Source organism: Triturus cristatus, chromosome 1_1 (genome assembly GCF_964204655.1).
Source record: "Triturus cristatus chromosome 1_1, aTriCri1.1, whole genome shotgun sequence".
Classification (NCBI taxonomy): domain Eukaryota; kingdom Metazoa; phylum Chordata; class Amphibia; order Caudata; family Salamandridae; genus Triturus; species Triturus cristatus.
Genome location: NC_140579.1, coordinates 880,620,736 through 880,648,226, shown reverse-complemented (window position 1 = coordinate 880,648,226; position 27,491 = coordinate 880,620,736). Strand labels below are relative to the sequence as shown.

General features: G+C 44.9%; 1 protein-coding gene and 1 non-coding gene across 8 annotated transcripts in view; both read right to left on the bottom strand.

Annotated features, from left to right (window-relative positions):
• The window catches only part of LOC146871232 (ATP-dependent chromatin remodeler CHD8-like), a 2,388,691-nt gene that overhangs the window by 1,568,890 nt on the left and 792,310 nt on the right, over positions 1 to 27,491 (bottom strand). For all 7 annotated transcript variants that reach the window (XM_085650618.1, XM_085650635.1, XM_085650640.1 and 4 more), the window contains exons 18-19: positions 18,233 to 18,400; positions 17,417 to 17,599 (exon numbers count right to left, since the gene is read on the bottom strand). In XM_085650618.1, coding sequence (XP_085506744.1) covers positions 17,417 to 17,599; positions 18,233 to 18,400 — 351 coding nt within the window. The remainder of the gene's footprint in view (positions 1 to 17,416; positions 17,600 to 18,232; positions 18,401 to 27,491) is intronic.
• On the bottom strand, positions 17,742 to 17,849 carry LOC146871234 (small nucleolar RNA U6-53/MBII-28). Its single transcript, XR_014959861.1, has one exon. It is a non-coding gene; the product is annotated as a small nucleolar RNA U6-53/MBII-28 (small nucleolar RNA).

Here is a 27,491-nt window from a genome sequence, read left to right as displayed (position 1 = left end):
GTTGAGCAACGTCACTTTCCCTCCTCCCATATGTTTAAAAACCCGGGCGCTGCGCGGAAGAGGCTGACTGGAGCCGGGTTAGACCTTCTTACTTGCTAATTTGCACATTGGGGGGGAACTGATTTCAATTAGGGGTCTCCCCTCTTTTAAATAGACTGTTCTCCCTTTGTTTTTAAAGCGGTTATCACGTTGCGCTGTGTAATTGAATTTGAACTTGTTTTAGAAATTTACCGCCGAGCGGTGACTGCCAGGTCCAGGGTGCTCCTCGCTTACTTCTGTTACTGAAGCGTTGAGCAACGTCACTTTCTCTCCTCCTATATGTTTAAAAACCCAGGCGCTGCGCGGACACGCCTAAGACAAGCCCTTCTGCGCCCGACCGGGTCCAGGGATCCTGGTCACAAATTGCTCTACTCTATGGAAACACTTTATGAATTACAAGGTTCACACCCTATGTCAGCTTTGCCGGAGCTATTGGTTGAGAAACTCTCTCAGATAACTTGCTGGCGGATAACAGGATCCCTCAGACGGGCGACCAGCAGGTTCTAAGGGAGAAAAATGTGGGGCTGGATGACACTCCCTGCTTGAAAGCTGCACTGTTAAACACTTGTTCCCTTTCAAAACAATCTAGAAATCTTAAGGCTGCTCCAGGAACAGGAGTACAGAAAGATGGTTAGAGGCTGTCTCAGGCCCTGATATTGCAGCCTCCATCCTTCCAGATTACGATGTGCTGACTTACAACCGGCAGGGGAATAAGAGAGGGGGAGGAGTGGCAGTGTTTTTCCAGAGTGCTTGGACCACTGAAAAGATTGACAGGGTGGAGGTTCAAGGGATGAAGTTTGGGCTTAAATCATCCTGTCTGATAGTGGTAGTAGTATATCGTCTTCCACAGTCAACTCCGCTATTTAATGGTCTGTTTTATAAAGAAGTTAGTGACCTCTGCTCCAAATATCAACAGATTCTCATTTTAGGGGACTTTAACTATCACTGGGACCTGACACCAAGAGACCGCGTGGCTAGCGCATTTGGAGAGGCTATGACCATGTTGGGGATGAAACAAATTGTGGAGACCCTGTGAGAAAGTGGCTCTGTATATACTGTTCCCCAATAGGTACAGGGTGTACAGAGTCCACAGACCCCAAGGGTTTAACAGAGGTTAAAGTTAGGTATAACCTTACTCTCTAAAGTGGTAGCTTGGTCGAGCAGTAAGGCAGTACCAGAGGACAGTGTAAAGCATTTGTTGTACACACTCAGTCAGCAAATGGTCTCACACACTCAATAACTGAACTCTAGGCCAATGTTTTATATATAAAAAATGTATGCTTTTTTTATTTTAGAACCAACACTTGGGGTTAAAATATACTTTCTCAACAGTAGATGTGTCATATAAATACTTTTGCAATATGCAATAGATTTTAGTAAACAGTTACAAGAGGTTGCAGTAGGCAACTCTATTTTTTAAACACAATAATACATTGAGCTCAATGGTAAATTCAAGTTATTTTCCACAGATTACTTTTTAGATTACTTTTGGAATTTCAGGACTGGATCCTAGATTCAGTTCTGGGTCAGTTCTCAGAATCAAGTGATGAAAGTCGACTTAAGTACTGTAATGATTTTTAACTAAAATTTACCCATTTTAAAAGTTGACACTTAGAAACTATTTAAGAGAAAACAATCAATGATTCTCTATGGAAGAAAATGCAGGTTACAGGTACAGTATGTTCTCGTTACTTTTGTAATCCAGTACTGGGTGCCTAGACTTAGTACTGGGACCTTTATCCAAAACAGGTAAGCAATTACGTTTTCAGATATTATACAATTTTTGAATAATATTAAAAGATTGCAGAAATCGACACTTAGAAGAAATTTCACAGAAAACAGTCAATGGTTTCCTATGGAAGAAAATTGAGTTACAGGTAAGTACAGTTGTAGAGATTTTTCAGAGTCAGTGCTGGGCATCAAGATCCAGCACTGGGAGTTCACCTAGGAACAGGTGAGTAAATTCGTTTTTGTCACTCCGCTGATTTTTGGTGAATATTTGAAGATTTGAAAAGTCCACACTTAAAAAAGCCAGTCAATGTTACCCTATGAGGAAAATAGTTAGCGGTTTAAGGGTAAGTACTCGACTGGCAGAGTTGAGGTTCTGGGCACAGACTCAGGGGTCTCCCAGGGTCAGGTAGGTACCGTTGGTTCACCCTCAGCGGCTCTAGGGCGGCCGGGTGCAGAGAGAGTTAGGCCCAATGTTATCCTAAGAGGGATAGGGGGGCCTTGTTTGGTGGCTGCTGACTGGCATGGCACGCGGCTGTGGGAGCTGGGCTCCTGGTCACTTACTCAGGGGAAGTAGGAAGGAGTAGAGTTTTCACTGCCAGGGCCACTCGGGCGGCTGGGTGCAGAGTGCTTTTGAGCCTTCGGGCGCTCAATGGATGTCAATGGGAAATCTCCGGATAGGAAAAAGACTGCAAGCTCGGGGACTAGGATTCTTCAGGTGCCACCACCACTTCGAGAGGTAAGTTGGGTAGTTGGAGGATAGGTAGGTACCCCGGGGTTGGACACAGGGAGCTGTGGGGCGCCGTGTGCAGGGGTGCCTTTAGGTGTTTGGAAATCTTACCCTCAGTTGATCGCGGTTGGGGGAGCACCTGGTTCTGAGGCTGCAGGCTTCTTCAGGAATGTCGAGGGATCACAGTCGCCGTGGGGTCGTCCTCAGGGTCTTTGTTCACTCCGGCACTGGCCAGGCTCGGCTGGTGCAGAGTGTGCTGGGTTCGCGGTTCCGGGCTGCTGCCAGGGGTTAGAGATACGTTTCGTGTAGAGCCTCTACTCCTGAGAGTCCCAGGGGCTTAGAGCCAAAAGGTAGCCAGGTCCTCCGGGGTTGGTGAGGTTGCTGGCCACGAGCGATGCCGCGCTGGAGCAGGAGCAGTTTCGAGGGTCGACACGCCGGTAGGGCTGGGGACAAAGCAGTTGGTGTCTTCCTCTTTTTAGCAGCTGCAGGCAGGTCTTTGTTCTTCTTGTAGTTTCGAATCTGGGATCTGGGGAAGGAAGGTTCAGGGTGCCCCTAAATACTAGATTTAGGGGCGTTACAGGTAGGTGAAGGGCAGGGACCAATGGGTCCCTGTCCTGGGGTGGGTACACCCCCTATCCTGCCTCTCTCCTGTGGGAGGGGGGCAGGAGCCTAGTCCTGATTGGGCAGTGCTTCCCATCTTCAAGATGGCGAGAGCCCGGAGATGTGCTTCACCTCGCCTCCCCCACCTGAGGGGTGGGGTTGGCAGGCTGGCACACCCCTGTCCTTATTTGGGGTTTCCGGCCAAGCTTCCCGCCAGAGTAGGGGGTTGCAGTGGCCTGGGGAAGCTCACAGAGGCGGAATGCCTTTGAAGCTTCCCCCTGCCCATCCTGGGGGAGGAGATTTAGCACCTCGCCTAGGATGTGCATTGTTGTAGACCCAGGAGAGCAGGGGCTCTCCTACCCAGGGGTCCAGCAACAGGTCTGCTGTGTGGCAGCCTAGGCAGCCTCAGAACAGACGTGGATTGTAGGTTTAGGTTTCAGGGGGCCTCTATAATATGCCCTCTGTGGTGCTTTGTACCTTAAATCACACACTGGCATCAGTGTGGATTTAATGTGCTGATACCAAACTTCTCAGTCTTCAGTGCTGCCATTATGGTGCTGTGGAGTTCGTGTTTGACAAGCTCCCAGCACCATATACTCTTAGCTGGCAGCACTGCACTTACAGGACCCAGGAATGGACCTGGGTACTGTAGGGGCACAGGGCTCCTGCCTCTGTGTCCACACCACTGGCATAGGGCACCCAGCTAGAGGGGTGGCTGACAGTGTAGGTTGTGGGCATGGCACTCAGGAATGTGTGCCATGTCGACTCTGTTTTGTCTTGTATCCAGACACTCAGCCTGCAAGAGCAATTTGTGTGTGTTAGGGTACAGGGCCTCTAAGGGTGGCACAATGAGTGCTTCAGCCCTTAGATGCCTTCCCTGGTCACAAGGCCCTGGGTACCTAGGGTACCATTTACCAGGGGCTGACACGTGGCCAGGGTTTGCCAATTTGGGGTTTTGGCTGTTAGGCAGTTTTTAGGGAAGGAACACAGGCCCTGGGCACCTGATTGGCAGGAGCCCAGGGCACAACAAGGAAAAGTGCATCAGTTATTAGGCAAAAAGGGGGGGGGGGGGGGGGGGGGTTACTGCAACAGAAACCCACTTTTACACACCCCGACTCATGAGAAGGGCCACACCTTAGACCTCATATGGACCACATCCTCAGCCACGATACCAATAAAGTGTAGTCCTTGTAGCTGGTCAGATCACCATCTGATCAGCTTTAAGATCATGGTGTGCAGCCGACCAGACCACCGACCTTCTGTGTGGAGATAGGGATTGGCGTAAGATAGAGGACGCAAGCTTAAGGGTAGCATTGAATGAGACAACCCACCCATGGGACGCAGTCCGGTGACCCGGATATGGAGTATGGAAAACTCACTCATTGGCTGAGGACAGCCATCGACAAGGTGGCTCCTGCCCGGTGGGAAAAGATAATCGATAGATCTAAGGGTGCCCCATGGTATACGGAAGAATTAAGAAGGGATAAACAGGCCCTCAGGCAATGTGAAAGGCTATGGCGGAAAGCTTACGAGCCAAAGGCCCAGGAGAAGTATAAAACAAAACTTGCTCTTTATAAAGCACTAATAACAACCACTAAATCTTCCTACTATGAACTGAAGATTAAGGAGGCTACTAACATACAGAAGGAAACCTTTAATGTACTTAGAGAACTGAGCCAAAAGAAAGAACAAAGGACAATTGCAAACCAGGCTGATTGTGATAAGATACAGGATTTTTTCCTGGTCAAGGTCCATATCCTGGTTAGGGAGATAAATAAAACTCGTATAAGTCCTTGTCCTTTCCCTGTGTTGGATCCACCAGACCTTCAGGGCAACACACTTTGTCTTTCCTGCACTTGACTTGAATAGTCTAGCCCATACCATGGCTAAAGTAAAATCTGGGTCACCAGATGATCCTTGCCCTGCTGGAGTGTTTAAAATGAGCTTCCCGGAGGTGGGCCCCGAAATTCTGTCCTTGCTAAATCTGTCATTGACAATGGGGAAGGTCCCACAAAAATTTAAGTAAGCCATAGTGATCCCAAAGGTGGGGCGGATAGTAGGAATTAGTGACCTACTCCCTTTCCTGACCAAAGTACTGGAGCAACACATACTTCGAGTACTCTCTTCCTTTCTGGAAGATCACCACTTGCTATAAGTGTTGGATAAGCTAAGGCTCACGGCTGATAGGAAAACTCCCTCCGCACTGATCCTCTTGGACCTCTCGGCCGAGTTCGACACGGTGTACCACGCTCAGTTGGTGGCCCGGGTCCGGCGGCTGGGAGTTACTGGGACAGTCCTCCAATGGATCATTTCCTTCTTGGAGGATCAGTCCCAAAAGGTCCAACTAGGGGAGTTTACATCCAGGCACGGGGTCTCGTCATGTGGGGTTCCGCAGGGCCCTGCGTTGTCCCCCATGCTCTACAATATCTACCTTCAGCCACTGGTGGAAGCACTGGCCAAACTGGATTGTCAGGTTTTCAACTATGCGGATACTCAATTAATCGTGCGTATGAAAACAAGTTACTTACCTGTAACTTTGGCTCTCCAGTATTGGTAACTTTCATAGATTCCCATAGCTTGTATCATTCCCCGTCGTCGGAATGGGAGTCTCGGTAAATAGAAAAATAACAGCAGTATATACAAAAGAGTAAGAAAGGCCTAGGCCTCATCTCATTTTGTAGCATATCCACCTCTTTTTGTAAAAGAGACCAAACTAAAGCAACAACCAATCAGATTAGCCTCACCCCATAGAACCTCACTGAGAGCTTTCCCAGGGGAGGTGGGTGGGCGCATGGGAATCTATGAAAGTTACCAACACCGGAGAACCAAAGTTACAGGTAAGTAACTTGTTTCCTTACTCCAGTATTGGAACCTTCATAGATTCACATAGCTTGTATCAGAGTAGTTAGCAGTTAGCAACAATGCACATTTTGTGAAATAAATACTGGCATAACCCTGTATGTATAGTCACATAAGCAATAAACAGATATGCAAAACATTAGTCAGAAAACATCATATGATACAAAATGTGCAATAGCAATAACAGGAAGGAGGGTTAGAAGGGAAAGCTCACCGCTCACTGGAAGAGGTTCCCGAAGACTGCTTGTCCCACGGTTGTCTCGCTCCGCGTGGAAGAGTCAAAGCAGTAATGCTTCGTGAATGTATGGGCACTGCTCCATGTAGCCGCCTTGCAAATGTCCTTGATCGGCACTCCAGCGAAAAGAGCAGCAGAAAATGAAGCCAATCTTGTGGAGTGCGCCCAGACCCACCCTTCTAGGGGCTTACCAGCCGCCTGATGGCAGTAATGGATCGCACTGGCAATCCAACGTGCAATTCCTTGCTTTGAAAGGAGAAGACCTTTGCGAGGTGCACTAAAAGCGACAAAGAGCTGTGTAGATATTCTGAAATCCTTGGTGCGTTGGAGATAGAATTTTAAACATCTTTGGACATCCAAGGAATGAAGAGACCTTTCCGCTGGAGTCGTAGGTCAAGGGAAAAACGATTTTAGAATGACCGGCTCTTTCAAATGAAAATCCGAAGGTACTTTGGGAATGAATTTCGGATTTGTTCTCAGAATAAGAGTGTCCTTCTTAAACTGTAAAAACGGATCCTTTATAGTGAGAGCTTGAAGTTCCCCAACCGTCCTGGCAGATGTTAAAGCGAGAAGGAGGGCCACCTTCCATGAAAGGAATTTAAGATCCGCTCTATGAACAGGCTCAAAAGGAGGTCTCATGAGTTGAGCAACAACCAAATTGAGTTGCCACATGGAAGGCCGAGATCTGACCGGAGGGAAAAGTCTGAAGAGTACTTTTAAAAATTGTTTCACAATTCTTGCCGACCAGAAAGAAGGACCAGAAGCCGTCTGTCTGAATCTAGAGATCACAGCCAGGTGCACTTTGATAGAAGAATGAGCAAGACCTGACTTGGCCAGAGACAAAATCTAAGGTAAGATTTGATGAGGAGCCAAAGAAAAAGGATAGATGCTCTCTCTGCGGCACCACACGCAGAAACGTTTCCATTTGGAACGATACGTTTTATTCGTACTCTGTGCACGGGCCTGAGCAAGCACTTCCTTACAGTCCTGAGGAATATCCAAGTTCTGAAATTCTCAGTGTTCAGGAGCCACACAGTCAACTGAAGTGAGCTCGGATCTGGATGCACGACTTGGCCCCGGGACATCGTCAATAGAGAGGGAATTGGCCACAGATGAATTGGATGATCCTGAGAGAGCAGGAGGAGCTCCGTGAACCAAAACTGGCGGGGCCACACTGCTAGAATGATTGTGCATGGTTCTGCTTTGATCTTCCTGAGCAATCTTGGAATTAGGGGAATTGGCGGAAAGGTATAAGCAAATGCGCCTGACCAGGCCATCGAGAGCGCATTCCCTAACGACCCTTGATGGCGTTCCCTGCTTGCGTAAAAGTGGCATGTTTTGTTCTCTGGAGTGGCGAACAGGTCTATGGACGGAGTACCCCAACGATTGAAAACCTTCGAGAGTGTTTTGATCCAACTCCCACTCGTAACAGACCGACTTCAAACGACTCGACGTATCTGTTGTCATGTTGAGGGTACCCGGAAGATGTTCTGCCGAAAAAGCGATATGGTGATGAATCGCCCACTCCCAAATCACTTGGACCTCTTTGGAGAGCAGCTGAGAACGTGTTCCACCCTGTTTGTTCACATAGTGCATAGCCGTCGTGTTGTCTGTACGGACTAGGATGGTTGAATTCCGTATTTGTGGAAGGAAAGCCTGTAACGCCAGCCGAATTGCCTTGAGCTCCAGAAGGTTGATGTGGAGAATGCGTTGTTCAGGCATTCAGTGGCCGCTCACTTGAAGGTCTTGCAAGACCGCTCCCCAGCCTTCTAGAGAGGCGTCTGTTGTAAGTATCAAAGGAGCTGGAGCAACTGTGAAAGTGAGACCCTTCGAGATATTGTCCTTGATCATCCACCAGCTGACCGCCTCTTTCATAAGAGGAGTGACGGTTATCTTGTCGTCGAACGATCCCTCTGCTTGGCGCCACTGCATGTCTAGTTGCTCTTAGAGCGGACGCATACGAAGTCTGCAATGCAGAATTAATGGAATGCAAGATGAGATCGATCCTAGAAGAGATTTGTATAGGCGAACAGACAGAGACCGTCTTGTTCGTAAACGACGTGCAGAGGAAATTAATCTGTCCTGTTTTTCCTCTGATGGAAAAGCCTTACAAGAAGTTGTGTCCAGAATGGCCCCCAGAAACTTGGCCGACCTGGAAGGCTAGAGGACTGATAGGTCTTTGTTCAGCTGAAGTCCCAGATGTTGGAAAAGTTGAATGCAACTTTCAAGTGCCTTCAAAGTTGCCGGAGACGATGGTGCCTGCACCAACCAGTCGTACAGGTAAGGGAAAACTTGTAGTGATTGTTTTCTGAGAAACGCTGCAACTGGTGCCAACACCTTCGTGAATATCCGCGACGCGGATCTGAGTCCGAAAGGCAGAACCTTGAATTTTAAGTGGCTCTTGGCTACTGTAAAGCGTAGAAACCTCCTGTGGGCTGGGTGGTTCAGAACATGGAAGCATGCGTCCGCGAGATCCAGAGTGGCCATGTAATCGCGTGGGTTGAGAAGCTTCAAAATGTCCTGTAGGGATACCATCCGAAACGATAATTTTAGGAGATAGGTGTTGAGCTCCCTCAGGTCTAAAATTGGACGCCACTTTTCTACTGTCTTGCGAACGAGAAAGAACCAGGAATAGAATTCTTCGCCTCGTTGGGAAAGAGGCACTGGTTCTATTGCTCCTTTGAGAAGCAGTTGGTGAGCTTCTAGACGTAGAAGGTGTAGATGTTTGGATTCGGTGGCGCTCTGGATGGTGAAAGGTGTTGAAACTCCAGCGTGTGGTCAAACCGGATGATATTAAGGACCCATCGATCCGATGTGATGATCTCCCAGTTGTGGAGGCATTGTGATATCCTGCCCCCCACTGGTGTTAAAGGGGACGAAGGAACAGTAGACAGAACCTGAACGCCGTTATTGACGTTTAGAAGAATATCTTCCCTGACGTCCCTGTCGTCCTCTTGAAGGCTGGCAAGAGAAAGACGACGATTGGCCCTGGCGCTGAGAATACGGAGGTCTGTAAGATTGCGCTTGCTGTGAATAGGAGGAATAGCGTCACTGTTGATAACCACCTTTGTACGAAGAAAAACCTCTCCCTCTTGCACCACGGAAAGTTACTTTGCGGTAATGAAAGGTCCCAAGGGACTATGCCGTATCTGTGTCCTTTTTTATTTCCTGCAGTGCATCGTCCACATGCTTGCCAAAAAGCATTTCTCCATCAAACGGTAGGTCTAAGATTTTATTTTGAACCTCTGGGCGAAACCAGGTGGCCCGAAGCCAACCTTGCCGTCTAAGGACTGCAGCACCAGCCAAAGCGCGAAAAGCAGTGGTAGCAATGTCCATAGCGCAATCTATGAACTCTGAAGAACGCTCCCCTTCCTCCAGAATCTTCTTTGCGTCAGCCTTAGATTCATCTGGTAGCTGGCCAATGTATGGAGATAAATCGCACCACATTTGGCGATCATATCGTCCCAGAATTGCTAAGGCGTTTGCTGCCCTGACAAGAAGGCTGGACATAGAAGAGAATCTTTTTCACACATGGTCTAGTCGCCTACCCTCTTTATCCGGTGGTGTGGTAAGGGGCGCCAACGGATTCTTTGACTTTCTTTGGGCCGCTTGAGATATGACAGAATCCGGCTTCGGTTGGCCAACCAGACAAGCGGGACCATCAGCAGGAGCCTTATATTTCTTCTCCAGCCGCGGAAGAACAGGGATGACGGTAGCTGGAGACTGCATCACCTTAATCCCCTCACTCCATATATGTTCCACAATCGGGATAGAACGGACAGACTTTTTAAAGGGTTCTTTAAAATCATAAAGAAAGCATTCCGATTGTTCAGAAGGTATGGGAAGATCAAACCGTTTGAAAGCCCTTTCCATGAGGTTATGGAAACCTCCAATTTCCGCTGGAGGAGAATCCACAGGATCCGGCGACGGTGAAGCGGGATCCGGAATGACGTAGTCATCCCATTCCCTATCTGGATCTGGGGCTTGTCCTACGCTCTGGTCATCGTCTGATAAATCATCATGCCCCGTGACGACATTCTGGTGACGTTCTGATGGTTCCTGGTCCAGAGGTTGAGAAAGTTGAGGAACTACCATAGTCGGCGGTGGCAGTGATGGCACCTGCACCGATTGTTGGTCAGAGGGATGTGATGGAAACCTCCTCTTATAATCCAACAACATGAGCTGTAGATCAGTAATGAGCAAAGACGGCATGGCTATCATGCACTGCTGCAACTGTTCCTGTGGTCTTGTTTGTGGCATGTATTGTTGCTGGTCCATAACATAGTAGTCTGAGTCCTGGAATTTTACTAGTAATTGGGATGGACTATATGCATCCCCATAAGGACAATCCTCATCATCTGAAAATTCCTGCTCTTCTAAAAGGAGTGGCGGAGGTAATGGTGTCACACTCCGAGGAGATGTCATCTCTGGTGTGATTTTTCTTTTAAATGAAATTTCCACTTTTTGAATCGTCGACGACGTCGTCGTCGGAGGGATCGTCGATGAAATTTGGACCGTCGACGACGATGGAATGATCGTTGACGAGCACGTAGTCAGTACCACTGTAGATGACGACCACGAGATAGTCGTCGTCGTTTTCGTCGTCACCACCGTCTACGTCATCCTCGTCGACGTCAATGTAGTCATCATCGTCGTCATTGACACAGGCATCAGATGTAGCGTCGACTATGTTGCTGTCGACGAAGTAATTGTCGTGCCGCTCTCGTGGACGCGCCCGTGGACAGAGCAGGAACTAATGTCAGGTGAATCTTTGATGTCGACGTACCTGAAGTTGTCGTCGACGGATGGATTTTCTTCTCAGTTTTCCCCTCTGGAGGTACTGAAGCTGGTTTTTTGAACAGCTTTTGTTTCCCAGATGGGGGAGGGGAAAAAGAAGGCCCCTGGCTCGCCTTGTGAGTAGAAAGTACCTCGGAAACCAGTCCTTCCCTCTCCTTTGCACCTCGGTGAGGATATTTTAAGGGACTGCGCCTGTCAGACCTATCAGAGGTCTTTTGCAAGGCCTTAGCAGGGGGGTCAGCTGAAGTTGAAGGAGAAGGAGAAGATCTACCCCTCTTTTGGGATCTCTTTGAAGATGTTGCAGAGGAGGTCTCATCGCGGTCACTGGATACAGCCTCTTTTCGTGACTTTAGCTTTTGTAGCCAGGATAGTAAACGTCCCTCGCCGTCTCTAAGGATCTTTGATGAGAAGGTTTTGCAGATTTTACAGTCTGTGGCCTTGTGGTCAGGGTACAAGCAATAAATCAATCTTTATGCTTGTCCTCCACATAAAGCCTTTTCTTTGAACAAGTGGCACAAGCTTTAAATAAAGCCTTTTTCTCCTTGTCTGACATCCTGAAGAGAAATAGCAGTGAAAAGATGAAAAAATCCAGTAGTTGAAGAGAAATCTGAGCAGAGCTCAGTGGAGACTCCCTTAGCACAACGTGCGGTAGAAAATCTGAGGCTTTGAGGCTCTCTCAGTGAGGTCCTATGGGGTGAGGCTAATCTGATTGGTTGTTGCTTTAGTTTGGTCTCTTTTAAGAAAAGAGGTGGATATGCTACAAAATGAGATGAGGCCTAGGCCTTTATTTCTCTTTTGTATATACTGCTATGTTATTTTTCTATTTACCGAGACTCCCATTCCGATGACGGGGAATGATACAAGCTATGGGAATCTGTTAAAGTTCCAATACTGGATTAATGATAATTGCACCCAGGCACAGCTTTAGGTACAGAGCATCCTCCGGTTTACGATGAATTGGATGACCTCCAATTCACTTAAGGTAAACACTGATAAGACAGAGGTCCTGGCCCTGACCACAGGATCTAATCCGTGGTCTAGTCTCTTCTGGCCACAAGAACTGGCTACCACTCCAACACTGGTGCCAGCTGTGAAAAGCTTGGCTATCACGCTAGATACTAAACTAACCATGAACAATCAGGTAACAGCAGTAGTGGGGAGTTGCGTGGGACTTACAGGACTACTCCGGAAACTTGCACCTCGGCTATCGTTTTCTACCAGGTGCACTGTTGTGTCGGCATTAATTCTGTCACGCCTGGATTACGGCAACGCAGTTTATATAGGGCTCCCTGAGAAACTTTTGGGTAAACTTCAGGTGGTCTTAAACTATGCTGCGAGACTGATTTTCAAATTACCTAGAAGAACACGTGCCACACCCCTGCTACAACAACTACACTGGCTCCCCATCAAGCAGAGGGTTAGGTTTAAAGGCCTGTGCATTGCACAAAGCCCAGTTTGGAGCAGCGCCTTGCTACATCAAAGATTGCCTGTAATCTTACGTGCCTGGTCGGTGTCTCCGTTCATCTGAGACAAACCAACTGGCCTGCCCGCGTTTCAACAGAGCCACTCTGGGAGGGCGTGCCTTCTCGGTTGTAATCCCCCAGCTCTGGAAAGCCTTCCCCTTTTTTGTGTGCCTGGCAATTAAGGAATTCCTGGGTTTCGGGTCAACAGCGCTTAGAGACCATTGGTGATTTGGCGCTTTACATAACATAAGAAGGTACTGCCCCTGAAGAAATTTGAGATTTTCAGCTCCAATTACACCTATCTCTCTGAGATACTGTCAAAGTCATTACAGTGGAGCCTTCATTGCCATCTTCGTAGTTTCCCTAAGTTACATATTGCCTTCGGATAACTAGGCAACTGAGAAAAATTTTAAAACCAGCCATTTCAAGAAAATGTATAGCTAAGGATAAGTTACTGCTCTACCGGGTGATGCTGTTTTCAGTGTAGTGGCCAACGCACTACATACATACACATTCTCCATAATAGAACACCAGAATATTAATCTATATTTGTAATAGGACATGCTCACTTTTCTCCTTTGTGTTCTACTCCTCTGCAGGTTTCCCCTTCCCATAGCTATTCTACTCATTTGTGTCTTCTCCTACTAATATTCTAACTCATGTGGCCTCTTTTTACTCTCTCCTTAACATCTTCCATGTCCTATGATTCTCCCCTCCCTTTCTCTGTCTTTTAACTTACTCCACTCCTCTACCCTTTCTTCCGTGTTTTTTTTGTCATCTTTCTCTACTGGTTTGTCTGTCTTTTCCCTCTTCCATATTACTTGACTCTGTGTCACCTATTTTCTTCTCTCATATCTCCTCTTTCAAATGTCCGCCATCACTTCTCCCCTCTTTCTCTCTCTGCAGCCCCATTCTCACCTGTCTGTCATTTAATCGCCTCTTTTAGCATTTCCCTTTCTCACCTCTCTCTAACCTGTATGTTTCTTTCCCATTGCTCTCTTTTGTGACTACTTATGCTCTCTCGAGCCTACTGCTTTCTTGGCTGTCTCTTAATAACCTTCTCATATGCCACCATATTTACCTCTCTGAGTTGTCTTTCACCTCTTTTCATCTGTCTCACACGCCGGTCTCCTCCCTATCTCGGTTTGTCTCTTCTACTCTGCAGTCCTTTTTTCACTTCTCTCTTTAATCACCCAATCTATCCTGCTCATCTGTCTTCTCCCTCCCCCCAGCCCTTCTCTCTCTCCCATGCCCGCAGCTGTGTGTCCTTCAAGCGGTCTCTTTCCCATATGCCTCTATATCTATCACCTCTCCCACACAATTCTCTCCTTCCATATCTCTCAGCTGTGTTTGACTTCTCTTCCTCCAAAACACTGTCTCTCTCTTTCTCAACTGTCTTTCTTTCTTACTGTTCTAGCTCTATCACTTCTCTCTCCTATCTGTAACTGTCTCTCACTTGTCTGCTCTCTCTCATCTGTCTCCTCCACCCTGTTTTCCTCAGTTGTCCTTTATAAAATGGCTGTCTCTTTACCAACCCCAGCTCCAATCTCACTCTCTTTCTCTCAGCTATTTTTCTTCTCACAGTCTCTATTGTACTTTTTTAGGTCTCGGCCTGACGTAGGCAGCGCATGCGCTCATGCGCTGCCTCGTCATACAAGGCTTTTTGGAATCGATACGATTCCAAAAGCCTCGTCCCAGCTCCGCCTTACCTTTTCGTTTGTGCGCGTCATTGTGCGTCACAAATTATGCCAAAGCCAGTGCAATGATTGCACTGTCGGCATGCCACTCGCTTGTAGCCACCCTGTCTCCTTTTATCCACACCATGCAGGATTGGATCGCTTACCGGCGGCAGTACACACACTTCTTCATTAGGCGGTGTGCACTTTTTTCTTCACTTTGCTGTACACATTTGTTAATTGTACTGAGGGTGCATGTGTGTGCTTTTCCTGTCGGGAGACAAATATGCTGTAGCACGGTGGATTTTGCAGTGCATGTTATGCGATGGTCCTTTGTCCTACAGCCAGCCTCAAACCTATCCAATGATGAGTTTCTGGGACAGTATCCAATGCTGAGATTCTGGGACAGGTTCTCACAGGTTAGCACGTGGCAGACAGTAACAACCGAGCGGGTAAGCCTCTGATTTTCACGAATACGGTTGGGTATCGTCTCCCTGGTATTCAGCAAGTTTGGCTGGCATCCCCTTCCTGACTGTGTTCTGGTTTTGTTTTATAACTGTTTTAATGATCCCTGGACAAAATGTGCATAGTGGTTTTGAAATGCAGGGAGCCTCGATCTGTAACCCGTACTCCAAGGCGCTGTGGTAGAAGGGTGCCTGCTGTCATTTTGGAAAAGTTGCAGCTGATAGTTGACGGTGTGAGCGGTTCGGGGGTAATGCACCGAAAGCTGTGCATGTTTCTGGTGTATTGGCGTTACTGTTGTGTTATTTTACAGCGCCCAGCGTGGTGTCGAGGCTGTACACCAAGATTACCCCTGAGTGTTTGGTAAATCTATTGTTGCCAAGGTCCTGCAGCTGTTTAATGTGTCTGCTACGCCAACAATGTTTCGAACGTGTCTTAACATTAGGCTAAAATTAGATATGGACTAATTCCGTTTAGTAACTAAATTTGCATTTTTTAATGTTGTGTTTTTAAGCCCATAAACCGACTCCCTAGCATTGGCAGCATATTTGCCTAAAGCGCATTAAACAGAGAATGTCTATGTCGCGATACTCTTGCCGGTGGGTGCCCTGTCATGCCCGCTGTATGATGAATGCATGTCGTGACTGGTCGGTAAGTAATACTTGAATGCTTCTTTGTTGCTGTTCACCTCTCGGTTTGTGGCACTGTCTGTGGACTGGGTGCAATAAGTACAGCATTGAAAACCTTACAGTTGAAGTGAGTTCGATGTTCTCTTCGGAAGTGTTCTGTGGAGAACTGTGATTGCGTAATTGTTTTGCATCACGAGCGCATAGTAAAATAACTGAAATGACGACGTGCTTATCACCCTACTACACTACTACTCTCTTCTCTCGCCTGCGCCCACTCTCGCTTGCGCCTACTACTCTCTCTACTACTCTCTCTACTACTCTCTCTACTACTCTCTCTACTACTCTCTCTACTACTCTCTCTACTACTCTCTCTACTACTCACTCTACTACTCACTCTACTACTCACTCTACTACTCACTCTACTACTCACTCTACTACTCACTCTACTACTCACTCTACTCTCTATTTCTCCACCCCTCTCCACGCGCACATATATATATATATATATATATACATTTATATATATGTATATGTGTGTATATATATGTATATAAACTTCCAAGACGCGCCTTCCGATTGCTAAGGACCCATGGGAGTTGGCGCACACGCCGGCGGAGCACGCCGGAAACTTCCTCCATTCCGTAAATGTCAATTGTCGTGCGCTCTCAGTGTCAAGAGATTCCCACAGAACAGATGGTACAGCAAAAAACACTCTTTTTGCTGTACCATCTGTTCTGTGGAATCTCTTGGCACTGAGAGCGCACGACAATTAACATTTACGGTATATACACACACACATATATATAAACATACATACATTTGCATATCTAGATAAATACATGCATACATATACGCATACATATGCATGTTATGTACATGACAGTTTGAAAAACACTAATAAAAGCAAAAGCTAGAAAACCACTTAATTACAAACAGAATTGCTTTAACTTAAACGAGGGCGAGACTTATTGCATTTTCAATGCTTGTTTTAACTGACCTCCCCTCTAACGCTCCCCATGGTGTTTCACCTGTATATCACTCACACACCTGTCTCTTCGGTCTCTCTACGGTGTCCCTTTCTCACCTGCCTGCTTCTTTATTACCTCTCTACTCTCATTCTGGCAGCTATCTCGCCTGTTTCGGTCTCACATCTGTCTCCTCTCACATCTGCCTTTTTCTCATCCTCACTTCACCACCTCTCTCTCTGTAACCTATTCCTTATTACCCAATTCTCGCAGTTGTCTGTCTCTTTCTCCCTCTCTCTAATGTGCCTTGTAAGGATCTATTTCTCGTTTGCCTTTCCCCTCTCTCAACCCGGGGCTCTGCAGGTGTTTCCTTCCTCACTGATATAGACACATGGAGGCACGTTTTACCGAGAGCCTTCTCTGCCAACAACCATGGATTGCGCACATTTGTTATGTGTAACTTTAACTGTGTTTAGAATCCCATCCCATGCAGCTGCCGTGTTTTTTACTGCAGCCTTTGCAAGAAGGATGCGGAAGTGGATGGGGGCCCTCCTCTAGAGTAAGGGCACATGTGGGCCCCGCGCACTCCGGGGGCTGCGGGGCCCTGTGTTACATCCCTGTATCTGGTCACAAGGAGAATGTACTGGCCACCTCTGCTGCTACTACCTCCCTCATTCATCTCGGACGCCAAAAATGCAACCCACTCCATTTCCGTAACTGTGCTGCAAGTCTCTCAACAATCTGAGGCATTACAAGTTGGCCATACTTCTATCAATGAATGTAGTTTTAGAGCAAAGGTACAAGTAAAATAAACATAATGAGAGATGGGAGAAGTCGGGTAGTTTATCCATAATCTTTTCCACAAAGTTCTGAAAATTCACCGGGAGCAAGAGTGGTAGAGGGAGAACCCGCATCTTGATACTGACCAACACATTTCCCTTCACTAGGAGTGAGCGTTGATTAATGGATTTCTCAGAAATCATTCAATCCCCAAAAGAGATGGAAGGTTTTTCGTACATGGACCTCTCATCCCCACGTCATTCCATTATTTTAATGCTATTCTGAAAACAAGCTTTACAGTGTAGAAAATGCCTAATGAAAATAGACTATACAGCAAATACTCAAAGTAGGTCACTAAATCAGAAAAAAACGGATCCTTTGCCAGCGTCTATTAGTGCTGAACAAAAAAAAAAAAAACATTTCTTACAATGTTGCATTTATAGCACAACCCACCTTAGCAAATGTGGATCCCTTGCCCTCCGACTCAATGGTGATTGTTGTGGCACGACGTTGGAGGATCTGGTCTATGTCCTCCTCACAGAACTTCGAGCTCTCGTCATCTTCATCCATTATTGCAGCATATGCGCCTTTCCGCAGCAGATCCTCAATCTCTTTCTTGGTAAACTGCTGTATTTGCTAGAAGACAAAGGGGAAGGCAGTATAGAAAAAGTGCATTAGTGCAGGACACCAAAGAGATTTAGCAATAGTCAATACCACTTCTTGACCCTTAAGCTCCTTATGCTCACATGACCATGAAATTTGTAGGTGCGTGTGCCTCAGGTCTCGAAGCAATCCGAGACAAGAAAACTGAACTCACTCACATCCAGGAGCAGTGTTTGCCAACTGCCTGATGTGTCAGTATTAGCATGGAAATTCATCATAGACCAACGCACAAAAGGGAGAGCTTGGAAACTGAATGGAGAGGTCAGCCTCTTGTAAGGGTGTACGAATACATGGGTCACAAAGAATATCAAATCATACATTAGTCTTGAAACTCCAACCTCTTTCTAAACTAATGTCTACCCTAGTAAGGTAATTTTACAGCTGGATTTAGAATGGCTATAAGGGCAGGTCTACCATCTGACCAAATATGTTTAAATTCTAAACAATGTTTTCGGCACTTAACTCCTAAACTGTGCCTTGTTCCCATATCTCACTTATTAGTTTTACATGAATCCAAAGAGTGACTCCCTAAAGTTGAAGCTTGGATCTCTCCTTCCTGTCTGTCAGACCCCTATATTGGTCTCCTTTCCCACTCCCTATACTCACCCCGGTGAGGTGGCACTCTCGGCCACTCATGGACTGCAGAACAGCTTTGTCCAACCCTAACTTCAGACTAGCCTTGTCAAACATCTCGCGCTCATATGAGTTTCGTGTCACAAGGCGGTACACCTTTACTGCTTTGCTCTGCCCTATCCGATGACAGCGGGCTTGGGCCTGAATAGGAAAAATGAGATAAAAGATTAAAGATTCACTTAGTCTCAAATTCCATAACGGTATCAATCGATAGACACATTGAACACAGAACTGGGTCATCTAATCTCATTCAAAATTTCGAGTTACAAAGAAATACTGCTCAAAGCAATCAGATATCATTCGACAAAGTATGCTAGTCTTTAACTGTGGCAGATTATTAAGAAAAGCAAATGCTTAATGCTCCACCCTCTAAAAAATCATGCTAAAGATAAGCACTATTCAAGATGTGATGGTCAATCTTCATAGAAATGTACTTTTAAAGCAGCATCTACTGAATCATTTCTCGGCAAGATTCACCAGGCTTTGTTCTATAGATTAAGGCTGCTCACACAGTCAGCACACAATGGTCAAAAGAATAACCGCCTCTGCCTGCCAACTGCAATATTCTGTTATTAGATAGGTGAGTGTTGAGAGCCTAAGGCAGACACAGCAGCGAATGATACAAAATAATACAGTGGCAAGTTGAACAAGCATTAAAAATGCAATAGGTCTCACCTTTGATTAAGTTAAAGCCATTTGCTTTGCTAATGGTATTGTATAGCAAAGCAAATGGCTTTAACTTAACGTAAACTTAAGAAAAGGTGAGACCTATTGCATTTTTACTGCTCGTTTATCTATGCACACACATATATATATATATTTGTGCACATATATACACATATCAATGTATATATGTGCACATATATGTTTATCCATATATGCATCTGTATGCATGTTTTATATGTGCATTTATATTAATATGCAGATTAATATACATGTATAATGAGAGAGAGAGAGAGAGAGAGAGAGAGAGAGAGAGAGAGAGAGAGAGAGAGAGAGAGAGAGAGAGAGAGAGAGAGAGAGAGAGAGAGAGAGAGAGAGAGAGATATCTATCTATGTATGCCAATGCTTATTTTGTTTTGTTTCTGGCTCATGTGAAAAGCTGTGTTAGTTGGTACATTTGAAACTTGCTGCAAAAAGTGGTGTAGAAGAACAACATCTTGAATAAATAATTAGTTATTTTCTCCTACGCACTCAAAATGTGTATTAAAAGTCCAAACTGCAAAAGTTTATCGCCGGTACCGGTGTACTGTCAAGAAAATCACACATCTAGTTTGAGATGTGCTCTCTTTGCTGGACAGTATCACCCGCTAAAATAGTCTTGCTAGATTATGGGTTTATTTATTTTGCTTGTGTGAAGTTGAGTAAACATTTTTGCAGAGGACAAAAAATAGTAGTTTGTCTTTATCTGTGCTTTGGTATATTTCAATATATCCCCTTTAAATAGGGTTATTGTTGACACTATATTCCAATCTAAGTTTTCTGATTACAAATCTTTAGATTTTAGAACTCGAGTCAAATTGCTTCTGCTGAGATGAACCTTAACTACAACTCCAAGAATACAGTCCGTTAAACAAGTGTGTGATGGCACGGCGTCTCCGGGACATTGTGTATCTGAATACCTTTGCGTGTGTAATGTAAGCTTGTCCATGCCTGGCGGAACCCGGCCTCTGCAGTGAGTGGGGCGGCGGATGAAAGCCTCTGTGCCCGGTGTGCTTTCCAGGCCCCGAGGCACTCCCGGCGTGGGCTGTGGAGGTAGGTACACGCTCTTCTAGTTTTACTCCTCGGCGATGGGGGTGAGCGGGCTGTCTGTCGGGTGACATGACAGCTCAGCTTTCTTCTCAACGTGTGCTCTTGGGGCGCCCGTATTACGCACGCGGCATGGACCTTCTGTGTAACTTTGTGCAGCATCTCTGGTGCGCATGCTTCTGCTCTTTTTGCAACCAAGAAAAAGGTCTGTACAGTGAACAGTAAGAGAAGCGGCTGAGTGGAAAGGGACTATGCACTGGAAACTGGTACACCATCACTTCCTTTCTTTAGTTTTCTTGGAGATTGACACGCACAGTCTCTGAGTCATTAAGAAGTGACTATCGAAGATGAGGTATAGTCAAGGACCAATGGAAATGTAAGAGCTGGAGTTTGAGTAGTATCGCAAAAGAATCTCCCTACAGAGCTGTGGGTCAAATGAAGACATTAGCGAGAGGATAGGACTAAAAGGTGGGGCCTTCACGTCAAACATAAGTTTTGACCAGGTGGTACTAAGCCCCTCACAGGTTCAAGCAATACAGGGTAGTTTTGCCACTCATATCTAATTAACTTCATCCCAAATACTTCACATGACTTTTCAGATGCATATTATCTGAGTATAGTGACCTTCACCAAACATTGAAAAGAAAACAGAAAATAACTCAGTATTTCAGAGCTTTACACCAGCACTCCACAACAATATGCATCAGAAAACGAATAAACAGAACTCATAGCATCTCCTCTACACAGTCTGCTAAGCACGTAAATAGACATCATGCTCACCAACACCAGCCCGAGTTAATCCATTCCCGTATCAACCAATTAAACAATACCCAATCCAAATAACCCATGCAACAGGATGTTACCTACCACGGCTGAAAGGCACACCCAGTCAACAGAATGATCAACATCACACAAACTATAAACTAGCAGGGCCACAAACACACCGATGTCCACAAACTAAAACTCAGAAATGACTAATCTGTGGTGCAATTCTCAAAACAAGACTCAGTTACTGTTGCAGGGCCATATTAAAGACCGAATATGCATTAAAAGAGAAGCATAACATCTGCAGCCACATCACACTTCCGAGGACCACCAAGCCTGAAACTTCCACCCCATCCCAAACAATTTCAAATGTTCTCAAAACGTCAATGTTATTAAAGCAACAGCTGGTCTCCAGCCGTTAAAATGTGGTGAAATGAAAACAGATGAAATTCCAAATGTAATATTTAAAGCACATATAGGAAAAGTTTTTCAAACAGTTGCTTTTTAAATGGCACATAAAATACAATCATGGACATTCTCAATATAGCTGGAGAGGGTCACGTCCCTGTCATCACACTAAGAAAATGGCATATCTCGTCAAGGATTCGGTCCAAAACTAGGATAACGAAGAGGGAAGCGAGGGTGTTCCAAAGCCTCCCACCACAACCGGCACCAAGAGAAACTGCAATTTAGCAACCAACCAAGCACCTCAAAATTGATTTAAAACAATCAAGTCAAAAACTCAAAACTTGCATTGGTCATTTTGTGCAAATGCCAGACAGGCAAGTCCATTTAAACCAGAGAGGAAACATCACAGGAGTGCAGGAGCAATGTTGGGGGGTGGGAGTGGGGGTGGGGGTGGGGTGGGGGGGGGGGGGGGGGGGGGGAGTGGGGGGAGAGTGGTCTTTAAAAATATGAAATGTTTCCCAACAGCCGCGCGGTGTTTGGGGAGGGGACTATTCAACTTGCACATCCTGGCTCTGGTTTGCACTATAAAAACATCTGCAAATGTAAGAAAAAATACTTGAGGAGCCACTTACTTCACTGTCTGCTTACAGAGTGAGAGGAGGCTTCTTTATTGAGCAATATTTAAAATACTATACAGTAGTGTGAGGGAAGCTTGCCCGTAAGGCCATGGAATAAAATTGAAAAATGATATGAATTTACTAAATCCAAATGGACTAAATATATGAGCATTATTGATCTGTTTCGACCAACATCAGTTTAAAAATGGTTGTATAGAGGTTGTCACCAGGAGTTATATTTCCCTGTGGTTTGGTTGGCATGAGAACCTAAGATGATTATTCTCATGCTACTTTCTAAAAAATAAAAACTTTTCATCGTCCTTGTATGGAGGTGTACGCAGCCCCCTAGCATTACTTCATGGGTAAAAGATTTTGCTCTGTATAGTGGGCAGGTGGATTGTTTCCGAGGCATTTTCCAAACAGCACAACGCCACAAAGATACATTGGATAATTGTGGCATACCTGGCAGTGTTTGAGTTTGACTTAGTTCTGAATCCTGTGCTCCCTTTGTACAGGAGGCTACACGAGTTTCTTGAAGTGGGGAACGGTACTCTGTGTTTTTCAATATGTCCACGCATATTATTATGTTCTTATTAAGAGTAACACCAGTTTACATGACCGCATCAAAACACTCTTCACTAACTGTGTACACGCATCTGTCTTTTTCGTATTGTTAAGTCTGTATGTTTTGCTTTTTTGTTGCTGAGGTAATAGAAAATCCTAATTAAAACTCATTAAAAAAAAAAAGTACTGTGCTGCTCTTACTAGTGCTGCTACATGGTGGACATTCTTACTAACCATTGATTCATATGGCTAGTCAGGTCGCTAGTTTCAGTTTTGCAGAGCCATCTTGTTGTGCTCGTGTATTATGTTTTTTCCTTCATAGGGTTTTTGGTCGTATTGATTCAATGTTTTAACATATGAGCTGGAGTTATTGCCTTATTGGCTAATTTTTTTTTGAGTCCATGCCATGCATGCTGGTGCCAAGAAATGTAGTGGAGTATGTTAAATGTATTCGGCTTTAACTTGCCAATCATTTTCGTAAAAAGTTACCCTTCTCATGTACGGTCTTTGCAGAGATACTTCTATTGAATGGGCAAGGCTTTTATTGGGGCTCCTGTGCATTTTTTCCTGCCTGAAAGCCCCAGGAGCATTAGTGGTGGCTGCATGAGAGACATGTCCTGCTTCTGCTTAACATGCTGCAAATGATGTATAGATGAAATGCTTATTTCCCACTTCCAACGGCACCATTTACTGACCTCCGATGTCCCAGTAATATGGTGATACTGTTTCGGTGCACTTCTCTGTCCTGAGCACTTTTTACCAGGTACCTCATCCATTCCTTACCCGGGTCGATCATTAAAATGCTCTCTCGTTATTACGAGACATGGCTATGTAACGGGTCAGGCTTGAGTGGTGTTCCTGGTGCCTAGAGGCGGTAAGGATGTACAGCGATTCTGCAACCTGGTTTAGGTAGTGCCCACTGAACCCCTTTGTAGCCAGAACAAACATATGGACTTTACATATTTAGTTTCTCATTCACGATCACCAACATGTCCTGTATTCTGTTTTTGAACCTCCATTGTATGAAGTAATGGGGGGCGTCCTCTGAAGTCCTCGGCTGAGGGAAAGCCGCACTACTGGCAGATCCTGAGTGTTGCGTCCAGCAAGGGTTGCATTTTACTTTTTCACATATGCTTTGAAAATGCTTGTGAATCTCCAAGGTCCGGATTCCGAATTGCTGTGTTAGTTTTTCCCCCAGTCAGTCGTGTAATAAAATGACTGGTGCTTAAAGAGGTGAAGTGCAAGTCTATCACATTGTCATGCTTCACCGAGGGCCTTTTTGTGTTGAAATGATGGACAAACACGTAGTTTGTGCAGGAATATAGACGTTTTAAACGCATTTGTAGAATTGTATTACGGCTAGAGTGCAGAGCTTGGGTAATATACTAACTGGGTGTAAAAGGCGATCTAGCGCTCCAACAAGATTCCACAAACGATATTGATATTACTAACAATTTCCTGCGGTGCTATCAAACACGGGGGAATAACAACCAAATCCACAAAGGCTCAATCCTAGATTGATTCAATCAATTACTGTTGTTAATGCACACGTGATATCTCAATTCACAATGTAACAAATCTAAATGAAAGAATATTCAATGTAGACTTCTGTTCTTTTATTTTAAAAGAGAATTAGGCAAAATGAGTGATAATCTGGACAGAGATAGATTAGCGGCAGGATTGACAACCTGTGCAGAGGGAGTACAGTTACAGAGGCAGTTAAAAATACCAATCAACCGAAAAATGAAGGACTGCGAGATAAATGTATTAAACTTGAAAGACTTAAACGATCAGAGATGTCGAAGTGGAGGGATGGCGCGACACTCAAACAGTACATGAAACTTAACAGGGGTCTTCGTTCCCAGATCATCCCGACATATGAAGACCTGGACGAGGCCCTCCTCGTGATTTGGGAAAAAGAATTGACTTCTAGCTCAATGAAATTAATGGAAATTCTAATTGAAAATGCAGAAAGGAAAGTGAAGAAATTGCAGGCTGAAATTGCACAATTAGAAGGGGAGATTGTATCTCTTAATTTGCCGGTAGTGGCAGCTAAGAATTATGGAATCCTTAAAAGAGTACTTTTAAACCGTCAAAATGACATTTAACATCGAAAGGCACGTAAGCTGAAGAGAGATGAGGTAGACTATAATAGTGGGAGAGTTTTTACTTTCTCTAAAAAATACGATTACCTCATCCCTTTGGATAAGAGCAGATACCTGAACCAGTCTCCCAGCTCAAGCAATACTTCATTAAATACAGTACCGACCAGTGGTAGCGATGTGGAAGGTGGGTCCGTGATAGAACGGAGAAAGGTATACCCTTTGGGGAATTCATCTTTCCTACAGGAGGTAAATTGTATCAAAAGGGGGAACCGAGAGCAGGTCAAGAGAACAGGAAAAAAAAGAAAACAAGGAGGGGCAATAGGAGCGATAGGAGAACTATACAGAACAGGAATGAAAACGCAATCCTGGGACAAGAAGGACCAAAAATATTAGAAGGAAGAGAAGTCGAAGTTGTTAACTTATCAGATCGTATACTCTCAGATGAAATGATTATGCTTTTGAAAAAAGGTTTAGGATTCTGTCCTAATTATAGAGGGGACATTTGTGATACTAAAATTGATCTATTCAAATTTGTTAGACGATTAAAACTGAAAAAATATTTTGCTTTGAATCCAAAACCTAATAAAGAGGCTATATTACCAATATACAATACAGTGTCTAATGTATTATCAATCAGGGATATATATTCAGGATACTGTGACGTTACTTTCAATTACAGAATTGGAAGAAGATCCTGTTACGATAGGGAGGGTACTAGTAGATTTAGACATCAGACCAGATCTTTCGATATCCTGTGGACTCAAAAAAAAATCCAGATGGTCTCCGAATCTTGTCAGTGGTAATAATCTAGAAATCTTTCATACTTTGGTTACCAATGACCTGGATAATATTATAAATAAGACAAGATCCTCTTTCAAAAGATCTGAAGGATAATCTAACGGTACATGAAAGGCAGGCATTAAGAACTTTAGCTGATGACCCTGATTTAATTATTAGAAAAGGGGACAAAGGAGGTAACTTGACTGTAATGAACAGGATTGATTATGAACAAGAAATATTCGCAATTGAATAATGCAGTGTTATGAAAGAATTGCATATAATCCTATGTTCTCTTTTTTTATTTTTTCATTTTTTCTTGTCCTCATCTGCCACACAGGTTTCAATATGCAATCTTATAGGTTTACACACATTGTGCTGCCTCAATTACAATGACGGGTTGGGGCAGTAATGGAACGAAGAGCTCACCCCTCAGCAACAATGTTTCAACCAACAGAGATCGCTAATATAAAGCCAGAACAGGGATTACTAAAATCCGGCCAAGGTAGTAATAATAGCACCTGGAAACGGCTATCCCCTAGAATGGGAATAATGGCTTAATCATTGGACCTGGGGGGGAAAAAAAAAAAACAGATACTCAATGGACCCAATTCAGAAGATGCCAAAAGGATCTTTTATCCGGATTACCGGTTCTAGCCAGGTCCAACTTAGAGACCAACAGAATAGAAGCATACCAGTCGTTAATAGAAGGAGATGAAGAGTCCTTCCACTTCCTGCATATCTCCCTCCTGGCGAGCAATATGGTGTAAAAAATAAGCTTCTTTGCCGAGGAAGGGACCCCTTGATAGCAACCAGATATTACTGATGTAAGGTCCAGGGTGATGTTAACACCAACAGAAAGTGAAAGTCTTACTAATGGCTTCCCAGAATGGGGACAAATGCGGGCACTCAAAAAACATATGAATGTCAGAAGCAGCCACCAAACCACATTTCGCACAAGCCACACTACTCCCCACAGTAAGTTTGGAGAGACGAAGGGGTGAATAATATGCCCGATGAATGGTGAAAAGATGGTTCCTGCGTAACCATGCAGGTTTGACAAAGTCCCACATCAACGCACAAGACTAATTCCAAATGTGTTGTAGATCGGGGTTGGTGACATGCAAAGACCAAAGGTCCTCTGGCAATGAAAAAATTCCATCGGTTTCCTCCAGGATTAAATTGTACCAGAGCGAAATCTCCTTCTTGGCAGGCAGTTTATCTGCCAAAAGAGTTATAAGATAGCTATATGCACCCAGGGGATATTTACCACCATGTGGTGGTTGAAAAGAATATGCACGAGACCAACTCGAGATTTGGAGATACTTAAGCCAGGAGAAGTTTGGACCAATTTTAGTACAAAGATAATCCCAGGGTAACAAGTCGCCGTCAATGAATAGGTCACCCCACTCCTCCAGTCCAGATTCTCTCATAGGCATTGCTAGTGCATCCCCCAACCAAGATTGACCGTCAGGGAGATCCCACAGCGGTGTCCTGCTTCCATAGTATCCAACTTTAATGGCCTTAGACAGCTGGGCCCATATTCTAGCCATACCCCATAAAAAATGTTATTTAATTTTTTTGAAAAACTTGGGGTTTCCAAATTTAAAAAGGAACCCTGACTGGCTTACTCCTTCTACATCCAATAACGTAGAATAAATGGACCCCACTCCATAGCCTACTGGACTTTTTAGTAGAATCCTAGCGTGAGATAACTGGAAAGCCCAGGCATAAGCCTGGAGGTCAGGGGCAGCAAGCCCTCCTTTTTCCCTACGCCTCCTGATTTTTTTCCAGGAGATTCTTGGAAGATGTTTATTCCAAATGAAGGTACTAATGTCAGACTGCAATTTTCTGATAGAGGCGGGATCAAAATATAGGGGTATTGTATTAAACAAAAAAGAAACTTTGGGCAAAACAGACATTTTAACAAGGTTGACCCTGCCCAGTAGGGAGAGCGGAAGATGGGCCCAGGCTTGGAGCAGCTTACGACATTCTTTTGCAACTTTTGAAAAGTTAATAATAGTGACTTGATCGAGATCAGCTACAATATCCAAACCTAGATACCTGCTCTGACTCCTTGGCCGGATTTCAGAATTAAAAGTACTTTGGTCAATATTCCAGGTTATCATCTCGGTCTTTAAAGTGTTAATTTCATAGCCGGAGACCTTCCCGAACTCCGAGGCCAACTTAAATATTGCTGGAAGGGCCTCATGTGGTTCAGAGGTATATATAAGGATATCGTCGGCA